The sequence below is a fragment of the Asterias rubens genome, chromosome 15 (assembly GCF_902459465.1).
Source record: "Asterias rubens chromosome 15, eAstRub1.3, whole genome shotgun sequence".
Taxonomy (NCBI): Eukaryota; Metazoa; Echinodermata; class Asteroidea; order Forcipulatida; family Asteriidae; genus Asterias; species Asterias rubens.
The window spans coordinates 4,891,301-4,905,520 of record NC_047076.1 but is presented as its reverse complement, the minus strand read 5'-3'; the positions used below and the strand labels follow the sequence as shown (position 1 = coordinate 4,905,520).

At 39.5% G+C, this 14,220-nt stretch overlaps 1 protein-coding gene across 1 annotated transcript; it reads right to left on the bottom strand.

Moving 5' to 3' along the window:
- Positions 1–1,593: 1,593 nt before the first annotated feature.
- LOC117300107 (beta-galactosidase-like) lies at positions 1,594–13,466 on the bottom strand. The gene is made up of 14 exons (XM_033783800.1): positions 13,288–13,466; positions 11,335–11,504; positions 10,467–10,617; positions 9,748–9,808; positions 9,279–9,373; positions 8,247–8,427; positions 7,733–7,791; positions 6,853–6,974; positions 6,068–6,230; positions 5,613–5,777; positions 4,710–4,814; positions 4,062–4,193; positions 3,055–3,285; positions 1,594–2,953 (listed from the first exon to the last, which is right to left on the bottom strand). Exons 1-14 carry the CDS (start codon positions 13,345–13,347, stop codon positions 2,378–2,380), a joined length of 2,271 nt encoding a protein of 756 aa, XP_033639691.1. The 5' UTR covers positions 13,348–13,466; the 3' UTR covers positions 1,594–2,377.
- Positions 13,467–14,220: the final 754 nt, after the last annotated feature.

Genomic DNA, 14,220 nt, shown 5'->3' with positions numbered 1-14,220 from the left:
CACCATTCAAGATTTCGGTTGGGAAACTTTGGACTATAAATGAAATTATTACCAAATCAAGAGTGGGCTAAAAAAATTACATCAGGAAAGGGGAAACACCCCTCAGATAAGCCAAGTATTATTTACTAGATACTCGGTGTATTTTTTTTTTTTACACGGATTTCCTTGTAAATATTATCAATAGTTATTTTTATCATCAAGATAGAAAAAAGTTACCCGGTGTTTTGATCAATATATACAGTAATCGTAATTAACTTGACACCCTTTGGCAATAAATTGTAGGCCTACGTAATGATCTCACACTGGTATACAATTTCATTTCCTTGTGTAGTACAACCAAAGTGAAAGTTTACTTACTTCATTTTCATTCAGTGTTTCAAACTCAGTATTTCGAAACTTTTGACAACTTGAGAGCACTAAAATCCATACTTTCTCACCGGTCATGTCGGTGAAAGTAAGACCACTGATTTGTTTTGTTTAAGCAGCAGCTGCTTTACAGCTTTATGAATTTGGCCCCAAATGATAACAGGCATGCAACTTTCAGCTGATCAGCCGATTTCCTCTTTTTCTTTTCAAAACAGTGCCTTTGAAAACTGAAAAACACTGTACAAACAATAGGCGTGATCGACCATTTCCTCTTTTTTTGGCAATTAGAAAGTTGCATGTCTGTGATAAGCTGAATCTTTGATGTTTCTGTTTGTGTACCTTGCTATGGTCTCAGACGACGCTGTTGTGTTTTAGAAACTAACAATAATATAAGTTGCATTAAAGGGAAGGTACACGTTTGGGAATTGTCAAAGACCAGTCTTCTCACTTGGTGTATCCCATCATAAGCATAAAATAACAAGCCTGTGAAAATTTTTGCTCAATCGGTCATTGAAAATGACAAAACAAAAAACACCCTTGTTGTGGTTTCATGTAGGAATAAAATACTTCTAGCTAGAAGTCTTTTATTATTTTAGTGAGAAATTACCTCCTTCTCAAAAACCACGTTTCTTCAGAGGGAGTCGTTTCCCACAATGTTTTAAACTATCAACAGCTCTCCAATGCTCGTTACCAAGTCAGTTTTTAAGTTAATATTTGTTTCGAGTAATTACCAAACGTGTACTTTCCCTTTAAATCATCCTACGATGTTTCAAACTTGAACTAATTTCTTCAAATAATTTGGAAACATAGTTTACAACAATGTCTGCCCTCCCAACTACCATAGCAGGCAGCAGTGTTAAACCTGGTTCATACTTCATGTGAAAGTGAAACAAATTTTCTTGCATCACAATTGGTAAAGCAGTCCCTCCCAAATTCATGTAATTTTTTTGTTCATATACTTGACTTCACTTTAACAGGGAAACAACAAGTTCAATAACAAATCTCATACAAAACATTATTGTTTTTTAATTAGTACTTTTTTAAAATTAAATGTTAACAACTAAGTTGTTTAGTTAAATTATACCCCTTTTAGCATAAACATCTGTATGTTTAATTAGGATTCTTAAAGTTGACAAAAAAGCTAGCATCCCACATACACAAAAACAGAGCAAAACAAACAAATACCCCAACAAAACAAACTAACACCCCAACAAAAACCCCCCCCCCCCAAAAAAAAAAAAAAAAAAAAAAATTCACGTTGATGTAAAAAGTGAATTACCACCGCAAGTCGAGTAAAACTGCTCACACTGTTCTTAAAACAAAATAGTGCATCCTGACTACCAAGGAAGTTGAACAGATATTGGACGACAGTGAAAGTACTCGTGTCCATGTCTGTAAGCCCTGTCTAGAAGTGCCCTGTCTAGAAGTGCCCTGTACTAATTACATAATGCTGAGCATTTTAAATTGTAAATTACTACTTTTTGGGGTCTGTTTATTGAATTAGATTTCTTTGTCTACAAAGTAAAGGGCCATAATTTGCTACTACATTATGCTTCTGCTGTGTATGTGATACTGAAATCAGACTTTTTTATGTCTGCCTGTTGAAAATAACAGAAGCTGTTGTGTTACGTAAGTAAAAGAACCCGGTGCACCAAAAAGAAAAGGGTTTGCCTGGCAGCATATTGCGCCACAGCAAGCTGTAAACCATTACATGGTGCTAAGTAAAAGGAGTAGGTCTCATAATTCAAATGTAGTTCCTTAATTTTTAACATTAATTTCTGTTATTTATTGTCTTTTTAAGCATGATATCCAAGGCAATTTCTATTGTTAACTTGTATACTTGTATATAAATACAATAAGCCAAATCAATCAATCAATATTACCTTGCAGGAAAATACTGAATGTTAAAGTGTCTCGAGTGTCACTGAGTGACGGATATTGGGCTAAATTAACAGCCACTATTATTACTATTACTTATAAAATTTGAACTCAATTCAGTCTTGAAACGATTTCAGACGATAAAAAAGTTCCAAAGTACTGCTGGTAGTCCACCCAGGAAGATCATCACCTCTGTAGCGGAAACAACAACCTCTTTCCCAATGTCCTTCCACTCTTTCTTGGAATCCACAATAATTGTGTTTTCATCAAAAGCTTCTTGAGAATCGGAACTGAGATCAAATCCATTCTTGGACCCCTTCCCAGGTACAACGTCCCTCCCCCATGTCTCATCAACATCCTGGATCTTGTTCCCTGACAATCGTTCGTTCTTTAAGAGTTTATGTTCTCCGAAATCTGCATCGGCACTTTCTTCATTTTCCCTCCAAAAAGTTTGTGAGTCTGAGTTCTTTCTTTGGCTCGCTTGTAGGTCTTCAGGCGGTATTGTAGAGTTTATAATTGGCCTGTCGATGAATTCAACGGAGCATATAGCAAAGGGGTCCGACGTATTACAGGGGGAGTGTTCTGTTTCAAAGAGGACGAGAGTGTTCTGTGTGGGGTTCAGGACAAAAGCTGGCACATACAGCGTTATCTGTGGGCCCTCTGTTGGCCAGTAACGACCCAGGTTGAATCCGTTGATGAAAGCCTGACCCTGCAGAAGATGGCAAAAGGAATATGGTTAACAGATGGTTAACAAGTTTGTAAATCCTACTAACTTTGAAAAGCTTTACATAATTTTATGATATCTCTCACCTTGGACCATCCAGTCATTCTCAGGAACGTATCCTGAGGTCCCTCTTGGGGACCAGTTGGCAGGGTACCAGCAAAGAACGACGGTATTTGCAGAGGTCCTGAGGGGGTGCCTCCTTCCGATGGCACATCTACAGAATTGCGCTTCAGGTCTAAGGCTTTCTCTAGGTTCAGGGAAAAAATCTGCCAGGACGTCAGGACGAAGCCAGCGAGGGTGACATTCCCAATGATACCCTAGAGAGGAAAGATTTCTTATCATACAATGTAGCGGAAGTTTTTGGTTGAACAAAGGAAAATTAGCACTCTTCTAACTGAGCTCTCTAGCCCTTTGTGTTGGCCGTTTCCCTATTTTGTCAATGTCTTTTTTTGGGGTGCCAGTCAGAAGACATTCAACCGTTAACTGCCTACAGAGGAACTCATCATATTAATAATAACTTGTTCTTACATTTCACTATAATCGTCTCAATGCGCTTCACATAAGTGCCCTGGTCATAGGGCCAATAACATTCCTTTACTCTTCCCAGCTCCCTGGGGAGTATATAGCCCTGAGCTTCCTGTAAGGCGCTTGTGGCTTTTTCATACACAGTATCAACCTCTACCCTCGCAGGTACCCATTAATACCTCTGGGTGAAGAGAAGCAATTATAGTCAAGCATCTTGCTCAAGGACACAAGTGTCACGACCAGGATTCGAACCCACACCCCGATGACTTAACCACCAGAACTTGAATTGGATGCTCTTAACCACAAAGCGGACGATTTGGCAAAGCATTTGGAGTTGTTTCAAAATGTTAATTTTTTTCCCCTGGGATGGATGAAGGAAAGTTGGGACTTTCTACCAACTAAGCTCTCTAGCCCTTGAGCGATGGTGTTCTCCCTATGATGTACAAGTCTACCTACATGAAGTCCAGGCTTAGTGGCTCTTTTGTAAACATGCGATGCCACAGGTTATATCGTCTTTAAGAAGCCACTATTATTATTAATGATCGAGTAAGGAGTCTCAATGACTAACCTTACTGTCGTTGATACAGCAGCCATAGTTGAGACGTCCCATGTTCTCAACCAGTATATCGAGCGTTGAATTCTCTTGGGCTGTGATGTTGAGAGTGACATGAGTATTGCGCTTCAGGATACCCACAGGAATCTAATCAAGAATAATAAATAGATCTTATATCGATCCGCCTAAAAGGGCGCCCAAGGCACTCCACATTAAATTGGTAAGAAGAACAAAAAATTACTTAAAAAGTAAACACTACAGGGGCCAATTTCATTGAGCTGCTTAAGGAAACAAATTGCTTAAGCAAGAAAATAGCTTGCTTATTTTTCACATGTTACTGGCAAAAGTTTCATGCCATATACATGTACATTGCTTGTGACTGGTATTTAGCTGTTGTTTACTTAGCATAACAATTGAGTGGAGTCTTGGCCGGTTATCAGATTTTACTAAGCAAGGATTTTTTTGCTTAAGCAAAATTTTGTGCTTAAGCAGCTCTATGAAATTGGGCCCAGGTCACGCAAATGTTTTTACGCGCTACATGTATCATCCAATGATTTGCCTCATTTCGACCTCAGTGAGGGAGCTTTTTAAGAGCGTGACGCCATATGCAAGGGGTCTGTGAATACAATGCGAACGCATCTTTAGAAACAGTTTAGCACCTACCTTATCAACGAATACATATCCTCTGTCATGAATTCCATTGATAGTCAGTGGTGACGTATTGTAGTTTGACCTCAGTGTAGTGCGATACAGCATGAACCCAAAATCCTACAAATCAAAACAGAAAGTATCCTTTCAATATAATACAATTTTTTTAAACGTTTTTACTAATATTTGTAACATAATTCATTATTGCCCTCCAGGCCACTTGCCAGGTGGCCAGAGGGACACTTGAACCATTTACTGTAGTTGTAATTTCTTCATTATTGCTTAGTGAGCTTTTGCCAACCTGAACAATTTTCTTGATTTTTTGTTTTAATTATTCCCTTTATAAAATAGATTTAGAACAAAAATTTCCCCATTGAAAAGCACTACGACAGTTGTAATTTCGGACAAACAAATGCTATCCTGGACGATACTTATTTGCTGGTTGTCCTGGCCTTATTTTGTCATAACCAAAGAAATAAACCCATGTTGCAGGATCAAAACCGGGTCTGATTCACTTTTTCTGAACCAAGTGTAATGAGACCCAGCTTGATTTCCAGTAGACAGCGATCCAGTATCTGAAGTTTGTAAACAAATGTAACCCCAGGTACTGTGAACTTCCTCCCATGTTTCTCTGACATCCCATTTTCAACAAGGTGAATTAACAATGAGTAAAAAACCTTGTCCTTGACGGTACTTATCTGCTGGCTGCCCTGGGGTGGATTTCACAAAGAGTTACGACTAGTCTTATCTCGAGTTAGGACCAGTTACTCGTCCTAACTTAGTACTAGCCATGCAATTTGTATATCTCCTAGGACTAGCCCTAAGTTAGGACTACTCCTAACTCTTTTTTGGGTCCCAAACCAAAGAAGTTCCAGTGAAGATTATATGTCCTCTTTATCTCCGCGTGACAATACCAACCTGTTGCATGTCTTCCATGCTAATTGGATAAGTTGTTCTAATTGGTCCATAAGGAGCTATCTTATCCAACACATCATAGAGAGTAGCAGTATGACTCATTAGGGTCTTCCCATAGGCGTATTTCTTGGTAGCAACTGGAATTGGTCCAGGGGTTAGCTTTTTGTACTGCAACAAAAATAACAGTTCAAAAGTCAGAACAAATCAAAGGTTTTCTATGTTTTCAGCTTTAGGTTTTTCTCAGCTCCCTGGGGAGTATACACAATATCAACCTGAACCCTCGCATGTACCCCTGGGTGAAGAGAAGCAATGATAATAGAGTATCTTGCTCAAGGACACAAGTGCCATGACGGGGATTTGAACCCACACTCCAATGACTTAACCACCAGAACTTGAAATTGATGCTCTTAACTACTCAGCCATAACACCATAAAAAAATATATGAAATTTACGCTTACTTTCCCAATAATTGTTCTTAAGATGTAGTATTTCTCATTTGGATCTCCAGCCTCTGATAGGGGTGCATCGTAGTCATAGCTCGTTGGTTGAGGTGAGTACGAGGTAAGGTCTCCGTTGGCTCCATTCCAGTAAGCAAAGTTGGTACCGCCCTCAAACATGTACCTGCATTTAAAGAGAAAAGTTTTTTTTTTTTTTTACCCAACACTATAATATCACTATAATGATAATATACTGTAAAGGTAGTTCCTTATAGACACCATCTTTACAGGCAACTTGGGTTTGGGTTTTGGGCTGTGCAAGCTTTTAATTTATTTTTCTATGCAACCAAGCATATTGGTTTACCGACCAATCATGCAAGGAAGTTGATAGAACAAGCACATGCTGCACACACTGATTTACGAATAATGCCCAGCGTCACCGATAACCACTTGACCGATATCCATTTGTACTTCTAGGCGGAGAGAAGCAATTGTATTAAAGTACCTTGCTCAAGGACACAAGTTTTGCAACTGACCAGGCCAGGATTCAAACCCACATTCTGCAAACTACAGAACTTGAGTCCAACGCCCGGCCAACAAACCCAACTTCTTAAAAAATTAAGGATTTTAATTTACATATTGACATTAGCGCCGAGTTTCAAAATGTCATGTAATCCTTTTTTATAGCAACTGACCACACCAGGATTCGAACCAACATTCTGTAAATTACAGAACTCTAGTCCACCGCCCTAGACCACTCGCCCCTAAAACCCACTTCATGAAAAGTTAAGAAATTAAGAACTTACATATTGACATTAGCGCCGAGTTTCAAGATGGCATCTAATCCTCTAGCAACCTTTGATGTTAGAACTGTCTGATGTGGCTCTCCCCAGTGGTCCAACCAGCCTGTGTAGTATTCAGAATTAACCTATATAAAATAGAGTCGAGCCAAAGATTTTCAACAGCCTTTCAAGAATTTTAATAGATGTTAAATTTGCATCGGGATACGGATAAAGAACATTATTGTTTTTTCCCTTACACCGATGTGAGTGAGCACTGGGTGTGTTCGTTTAGCTTCCCTGGGTCTACCCCGCAGTGCTCACTCGGGTGAGCCCCTGGCAAGAGCTAAACGAACGACCACTCACCGCTCTCGTAGTGACCTCGTTTACCTGGGGCCAGCCCCCAAGTGACCCACTCCACAAGCAGGGCACTGGGGGCTGACCTGGGTGAGCCCCTGGAATCACGTCAAAAGCTATTTGAACGCACCGGGGCAGACCGAGGATGACCCAGGGAAGCTAAACGAACGCACCAAGTGTATTCTCGGTACTTTCCCCTTAGCTGTGAACAAAAAATTACTCGGGTGATTTGGACCCCTAACCCTTTCCAATCAAGAGCAGATGTCTTACCAACTAGACCACTGAGATTGCCCGGTAGCTAGAGGCAGTTTGAATCCTTTTATCATATAGCTTTTTACTAAGTTATTATTCTGGTAAGCAATTTTTGTCATGCTTAGCTACATTTACTTTTTGTGCATAAAAGCACAAACTCGATGAAATTGTGCCCGGGTGTTTTAAGATAGTAGGTACGGTTTATCGGTAAATGTATTTGTGTCAATGCAACCAGTGAGCATACAGATTGATCATTTTAACAATTGTTGTTTTACATTTACTCTTTTAATTAACTTACCAATGGTCCTTTTGGCTCATATTTTCTCTGCTCATCAAATAAAGCTTGTGGATCATCGACTGAAAGATCAAAAACACACATTATAAATTTTATAAAAGTTTCTCAAAGGATTCCCCAACTGCATATTGCAAATCAAAAGTTTGGGTACTCTTTGTACAACACAAAACATTTACATTAAATTTACGCCGTTAAAAGATAATGATTGAAGAAAAGTTACTTGCTGAGGTGCTGTATTTTTTTTAGAAATGAGTAGAATGATATCATGAAGACATTTTGTTTTTCTCAGGAGAGAAAAATATTTCAGCATGTACAATGTATTTACGTCACTCTCCTGAAAACATTGCTTTTTTTCTCCAAAAACTTGATGACTAATGAAGCTGAAACATCGATACGCAGTAAGCAGGGGTTCAAGTCATAGCCCCCAAAATGATCTACAAAAGGTATCAAACCCACTAAGCTTCATCCCTTTCATTGACTAATAACGTGATTTTCAAGAAGTCTATTCTTGTTTTACCTGCTCCAAAATCTATCGTTGAGTATATTCCTTGTAATGTCCCACATTTCAGGTAGTTGTCCGCCGGCCCATCGGTTGAAAAGTACACGACATCCGTTCCAAGGTACGATTGAAATACCTGTAGAAGGTGACGCATGTACACATGATCACAGGCTGGGTAACTACCATACTCATTTTCAACCTGCCAAAAAATGGAGTTGGGGATGAGGTTGAGAACGAATACATAAGGTCAAACAGGAATCATGCATACTATTTACAGTGTTATTTTAGCATGGATGGCTAGAGCATAAAGCAATTACCTCTGAGCACTGTGAACCCTAGTTCGATTCCCAGCGAGGGCCATTTGTGAGTACAGATGTGCCTTGGTTCTCTTCTATGCCACAACAATTAACCTACAGCTTCTCTGGGTTTCTTGTGTAGCTTCTTTAGCCCACCTTTCTCTTCATCTGTTTTATATTCAAACTCACATTTAATTCCATACTATTCCATACTTCATGATTTTTTTTAAACAATACATTTATAATGGATATTTGGTTTGCGGTGTATCTACTTGCCAGGTAGAGTTGTTCTTAGAGAACTGTCTTGCTTTATTCTACTGCCACGGAGTAGATAATTGGAGGTTCGTGAGACTTCTCAGTTCTGAAAAGAACTGTCCTGCTTTTTAACTATTACCAGGGCGGATGGTATAGAAAATAAGCTGGTACTACTACTTTAGCTTATAGGATCGCAATTAACTGTACTACCGCGGAGTCAGTTCTGAATTGGTCTCAACGTTTCGACTAGCTTGCTCTAGTCATTGTCAGGAGACGATTTATAACCTTAAAACATTTTTTTTAGAAGTAACCATAAATTAAATATCACACGACAGAAATCAAAATAAGTATGGATGCATCTTCTACAAGGGACTTGTGAACTGCTTGATAGCCAGATAAATTAAACATAAACATGTACAAGAACCTGCGGACAGACAGGTTGAACAGAGACAGAAATTAAAAAGAGTATTACTCATTAAACCTGCATATTGTCACCTACCTGAACTGTTATAATTGGTCCACCATTTGCGTAGAGAAACGGCTTGACTTTTGGAAGTAAGACTCCCATCCACAGGTCAACATACTTCAAGAAGGCTGTTCACAAATTGTTTAAAAATCACATGAAACAAACAACGGATTAGCATCCTGTAATAACCCATATAGGACTCCTATTGAGTCCAATATTAAATTTGGAGCAGCATGGCAGTTTACAATACAAAAAAAAGGATGACAAGTGTCAAATGACAGGGATGTTTGTGCAGGGATCGATTTCACAAAGCGTCACTTGAGACTAGTCCTAGGAGATATTAAAAACGTTTAAAGGCTAGTCCTAAGTTAACATGAGTAACTCGTCCTAACTCAAGATAAGACTAGTCTTAACTCTTTGTGAAATCCACCTCAGGTTGGATAGCTGATCAATAGATATGATGGTTGACAGGGGACAAGACAAAGATGGTGGCAAGACAAACCTGGGTCAGATGATCGCAGTTGGATGTCCTGATTTCTCAGCAGCCAAGATGGCAGTCCTCCCTTTAGATTAAAAATAATAATAAATACATATAAGTAACAAACAACACAATATGTAAATTTATGTGAAACAATCAAAACATTTTTAATCCATGTATAATTTGTTACATTTTTAATTTGTCTTTTAATTGTTATTTTAATTGTAGATTGCTCATGGGTTGACTATTTGTGAGTCAGGAAAAGACTAGTTTTTATGTCTAGGTTTTTCCCCTATGGTTTTACACTGATTGTATGTTGTGTGTGTTAGAGTTCACAGTTAGTGACCTGTGAAGTTTTGCATATGAAAGTAGAGGATTCAGGACTACCAATGAGAGCAAGGCTTATGTAACTGTTTGTTTTGGCTTGACCAATAAGGATTGGTCTAGCAAATGAGTGACTGAAAGTTTAGTGGGAGCATATTTTTACTGTCACTTTGTCACAGCTTATTTTTGTATGTTAAAGGAGTTGACTTTTTGTTGTTGCAGTTCCCTTTGTTGTAATGCCCTTTCATACATCTAGTCTTGGCCCAATATGTCATTGATAGTGGATAGTGTACTATGCTCAGTTGCAGTCAAGTTGGTTAAATCATACCATAAAAGGACGCACTGTAGCGATTTACAACCGAGCGTAGTACGTTATCCAATATCGATCACTGACTTCTTGGGCCAAGACTATTCCATACCATGTCCCATTCTCCACAAATATAAGGCCCCGCTCTGAGAATAACCAACAGCCCGGTTTCATTGGCCGTCGTCAGGAATTTTTCTAGATCAGCTCCATCCTTAAAATTGTAGGTACCAGGCACTGGTTCATGCAGGTTCCATGGGACATATCTGAAAGGAAAAAGGTCTCTTTCAATCTCAAATAGAGTTTTTTAAAAGCCTTTCGAAATTGGGGTTTATCGGAGGCTGCCGAGGATATCGTGGAAAGATTAGCAAACCATCCAATGGGTTTTGCAAAAGATGATTATAGACATGGAAGTCAGAATGGGAAATGCACTGAGGAAGATGAGATTGGTTTGACATAATGGTTAGAAGAGATGGTTTGGGGAAGATGATAGTACAGGGAATAATGGAGGGGAAGAGAAGCAGGGCAGACCAGCAATGAGATGGACAGATGGCATAAAGAGGTGGACAGGATCAGTAGAGACGCCTGTTACCACCATGGAGAATAGCAGGGGTGGTTCGAGGGCTATAATGAAGGCCACAGCAGCACAATTCAGCAAAGAAGAAGATATATTAACAGTGGCTTCTTAGCGCGCATATCCGTCACTCAGTGATGCTCCTGGCGCTGTAACATACAATGTTTCGGTGCCTTGGCGCAAAATGCTGCCAATCAAACCAGAAACACCGGGGCGAACCCCTTCTCTTTTATATAAGTGCACTGGGTTCTTTTACGTGCGTTACACAACACACTGGACCAACAGCTTTACGTCCCATTTGAAGTCACGACCGGGACTCAAACCCACACTCTGCTGATTAGAAACACCAGAGTTTGAATTCGGTGCTCTTATCCGCTAGGCCATGACACTCCATATGAGCCCAACTTACGTCTGAACAGCATCTAACCCGGCCATGTACATCTTAGACAAGCGATCCTGCCAGTACAAGGGATGCACTCGGCCATAGTGAAGACTGCCAGCGATATATCGGAAAGGCTCTCCATCTTTAACAAAGGTGTTATTGTCAAAGTCGATGGAGAAAGAACGAGCATCTGTTATCTGGTAATAAAAAACAAACAAGGAAAACATTTTGAAATCCTTAAAATGTTATTGACTGCAACTAAAGGTATTATTGCACTTACATGATTGGTTTAACTGATAAAATAGTCGCACACAGTGTTCATGATTTGTGTGAAATTTTGGCTTAATCTGTTGCTAGAGCTTGGATCAAAATTTGGCATGTAAACACACTGTACTTGATTTTGGTTGTAGCAACTCTAACTTCTACCTACTCATACTCGGTCCTTTCTTCTTTATAATAAAATGTTGCCTTTTTTATTTAAAATAAAAAAATGGCCAATCCACTTCTTTAGTCAGACTTAGTTGCTCACGGGGGGCCTTATAGTTTCTAGAAGTAGTCAGAAACCATCTACCCCCTACTACTACTACTAGCCCAGGTTGGATTCATCCGTTGCACCGACGTCCTACCACCGTGCTACCGCCCAGCCCTGGCATCGGGAGTAGCCCACCTTGTTGAGCTGTTAATGGCTCCGCTTTTAACATCGGTCTCATTACTGTAACGGTGACAGTGATGAGACCGATGACAGCTCAACAAGGTGGGCTAGCATCGGAGGAGCAGACTCCCCCCATGGTCAGACACGACAGTAACTAAAACTAAATATTCTGATTCCGCTCTCTCTCTCCCCCTCTCTCTGATGGACTATGCAAGAGATACCAACATACACGATTTGGGCGTAGCAAATACGATTTCGAGCCGTGACTACGACGCTACGATAATACTCAATAAAACACGCTAAACAAGCCGCCCAATATAATTGTATTAAATCGTACAATACATGCAAACAACGAATGAACTATTAAGTGGAAATAAAAATTAAGAAAAATATCAAAACAATTGTAACAGAAAAGAAAAAAACACTTTTAATTTTAGAACGCAGTGTTGAATAATAGCGGCGAATTCACTCGAACAATGTACTCAACGTAATGATTGTTGCGTGCCCTCCCCCGCTGGCTAGCCGGCTGAGTGTGCATTTTTTACGCTAGTGCATTTCTGCAAGATCGTACCCATTGATCTCTATTACACGATGGGGAATAGTGCACACGTGCGTGGGGAATGATGTTGTGTGTGAGCTAACGTGTCACAGTAACCTCATTCCACATGTATCCACTATTATTGTGCCCACACTGGCTGTACATGTACTTCATCGAAGCTTGGCAAAAAAAGTACGAAATAATGGCGACAAAAAAAGGAGACCATCTGAACAAAAATACCTTCAACTGAGTGGCCTGTGAGGTCTAAGCTAGACAGTTTCCATGTTTTCCTACCAGTAATTGTAGCGCCGATGTCCAGACAATGCCCAAAATACGGACACGTATTTTTTGCCCAAAATCCGGACACGTTTTTTTTTTCTTTTTTTTTTTTCTCTCTCTCTCTCCCAATAGCTTGTTGTGGCGTTTCTGATCATTAAAACGAAAACATTTAAGTAAGGCCACCCTTTTTTATGTTACATTTAAGTAAGGCTACCCTTTCTTTTTTATGTTACATTTATTTTTGAAACATAGTCAGAAGATGAGGGAAATCAGGGTTTTTTTTCAATTTTTTTTTCACTGGCCACTATAAACATTTGTAGCTGTTCTGTTTATGCATACAGTCAATTGTTATTTCACAACAATGCCTGAAAATCAGCTAATTAGCATTGTAGAGAGTAATAGAAAGATCGGTATAGGGAGCCCAAGCTGCGCTCGCCCTTAACATTTGGGAGATGCTACTCTTTTTTAAAATTCAATATTGGCATCTCTGACTATGTCTGGTTAATTTTACCTCAGTTCTGCTCAGGGCTATCACAACAACCGCAAATACCGGAATCCCCAAGTAGTTCATCCGATTCACAAAACCCTGCGATCAGGCATATGCATTCAACAAGAAAAGTAGTGAAAACTTCGGCAGCGATTGTTTGTTGTTCAGCAGCGATGCGATGTTTTATGACCTTCCTTTCGCGACGACGTGCACGTGATTCGATCAGGTGACTTCACTCGCAGGCCTTTTCGAAACCACGACATTGACTTGGTAGTCTCTGCCTGTGGAAAACTGGCGCGATCCTTTCGGGGCTTTTGCCGGATTTTAATTTTTTATTTTAAGCATATTTTTAAAGAAATGTGTAAGCAAGTTTTTCAGCAGATTTTTTTAGCAAGTTCTTAGGTAGATTTTTAAGCAGATTTTCAAGCAGGTTTCTAAGCAGATTGCTAAGCTGCTGCAGTTCTAAAGCATATTGTTAAGCATATTGCAAAGCAGATTTCTAAGCAGATTTAATACATATTGATAAGCAGAATGCTACGCAGATTGCTAAGCAGATTGCTAAGCAGATTTTTAGGCACATCAGGTTTTAAGCAAGTTTTTATACGCATGTTTTTAAGCGTTTTTTTTTGCAGGGGCCAAGCTAGCACTTAGACTTGGCATCGAGGAAGAAAATTGGACTTGGGGACAAGTCGTTAAATGTCTGTCGCGGTGATAGCGTTCCTACTCTCCCCGCGATTCCTGCGATAGTTCTACCTGAATTAGACGTTTATTTGAAATTTTGAGTGCAAGGACGAAACATGAGTGTGTCAAAGTGTACCTTACACTGTGCTGACTCAAAAATACTTTAGAAAACATTTAGTTTGGCTGCACTGCTCGCCTTGTTTACACGTTTTTGTAACAGTAACAATAGACATTGGTATCACAGCAACTGACACCGAACAAACCTTTTTATGTGTA